The sequence below is a fragment of the Temnothorax curvispinosus genome, unplaced genomic scaffold (assembly GCF_003070985.1).
Source record: "Temnothorax curvispinosus isolate PA1 unplaced genomic scaffold, ASM307098v1 QBEX01006539.1, whole genome shotgun sequence".
NCBI classification, from domain to species: Eukaryota; Metazoa; Arthropoda; class Insecta; order Hymenoptera; family Formicidae; genus Temnothorax; species Temnothorax curvispinosus.
This window is the reverse complement of record NW_020216319.1, coordinates 1-1,218: the sequence shown is the minus strand read 5'-3', so window position 1 is coordinate 1,218 and position 1,218 is coordinate 1. Positions and strand designations below refer to the sequence as shown.

Genomic DNA, 1,218 nt, shown 5'->3' with positions numbered 1-1,218 from the left:
ACACACACACACACACACACACACACACACACACACACACACACACAAACTTTACTATTACATATAATAATTATTTATGTAATTTTATAATTAGAGCGTTGTAAAAGGATTTTATATTTCTCCGAGTTGAATTAAATAAGCGTGGTATTTAAATAAAGTTTAAAGTTCTTAAGTGGGCAGTATCGCAATATCTAGAAATTCATGTTGCTCTTAGAAATTCATACAGTTGTAAGCTCGTTTCACTGTTAGCCTCGTCCTCCAAACTTTCCGCTGAAATAGAAACACTGTTTCGCTATTAAGATGGTTCGTCGCCAACGGCAAGTTAGACAAAATGGTGCAGAAGCTGCAACGGATAGCGAAGATCAACAGAAAGAGCCCTGACACACGCATCTACGAAGTCTTTGTCGTAAGTAAGATTGATAACGAGACGCAAAAGCTGCTGTGAGACGTGTGAAACCGTGACGCAAACAGCGCATCACTCATTGTCCACCTTATCGTCTTTACAGAGAAACTTGACCGTGACCAATACCCAAACAGAAAGCGCGAACGTCTTCGATATTCTCAAGTCACCGCGTCTAGCGAAGAACACCATTCTGCTAATCTTGTTTTGGTGAGTGAGATGCAACTTTATATTTCCCGCTGTCGCTTTGTCGCGTCGTTTTTCCTTCCTTATTCGATATATTGCCTCTTCAGCTTGGCGGAACATTAGTTTTTTATGATCGCATTTCCATCTTGCGAGAGGATATATCTTGACTTAATTTCCTTTCTCGAAAATAGCTTCAGAATCTGATGACACATCTCAGATCTTATCTGCTGAACTAAATTTATACCGCGCTGTTGCTTTTAAAATCGGATATAACGTTATATTCCGCGTCGCGTACGGCAACGAAGTTACGGATGTATTTTCGGGTACTTTCTAGGTCCTTGACGATGATAGCTTTTGATGGCCACGTATACTCCCTCAAGCTGATCCAGAGCTCGGTGTTCGTGTCCTTCTCCCTCGCTTGCGCGACCGAGCTGCCGGCCGGGCTGTTGCTTACGTTGCTATTGGACCGCTGGGGTCGCCGATTCTGCGGATTTATCACTCTGGCCATGACTTGCCTCTTCAGCTTCGCCGAACTGCTGTTACAGTCGAGTGAGCACATATACACATGGGCTTTCAAATAATATATGTCTTTCGAATAAAATCAAGCGGTCCGCGACCGTGCCGCAATCCCT

General features: G+C 43.3%; 1 protein-coding gene across 1 annotated transcript; it reads left to right on the top strand.

Annotated features, from left to right (window-relative positions):
• The first annotated feature begins 127 nt into the window (after positions 1-127).
• Positions 128-1,167, top strand: LOC112455952 (organic cation transporter-like protein). The gene is made up of 3 exons (XM_025018180.1): positions 128-406; positions 507-610; positions 921-1,167. Exons 1-3 carry the CDS (start codon positions 332-334, stop codon positions 1,165-1,167), a joined length of 426 nt encoding a protein of 141 aa, XP_024873948.1. The 5' UTR covers positions 128-331.
• Positions 1,168-1,218: the final 51 nt, after the last annotated feature.

Bases quoted from the DNA above. Each gene is read 5' to 3' on its own strand.
- LOC112455952 (XM_025018180.1), top strand. From the start codon at position 332: ATGGTGCAGAAGCTGCAACGGATAGCGAAGATCAACAGAAAGAGCCCT. The intron at 407-506 runs GTAAGTAAGATT...TCGTCTTTACAG, and splicing joins GCATCTACGAAGTCTTTGTC to AGAAACTTGACCGTGACCAA. The intron at 611-920 runs GTGAGTGAGATG...GGTACTTTCTAG, and splicing joins ATTCTGCTAATCTTGTTTTG to GTCCTTGACGATGATAGCTT.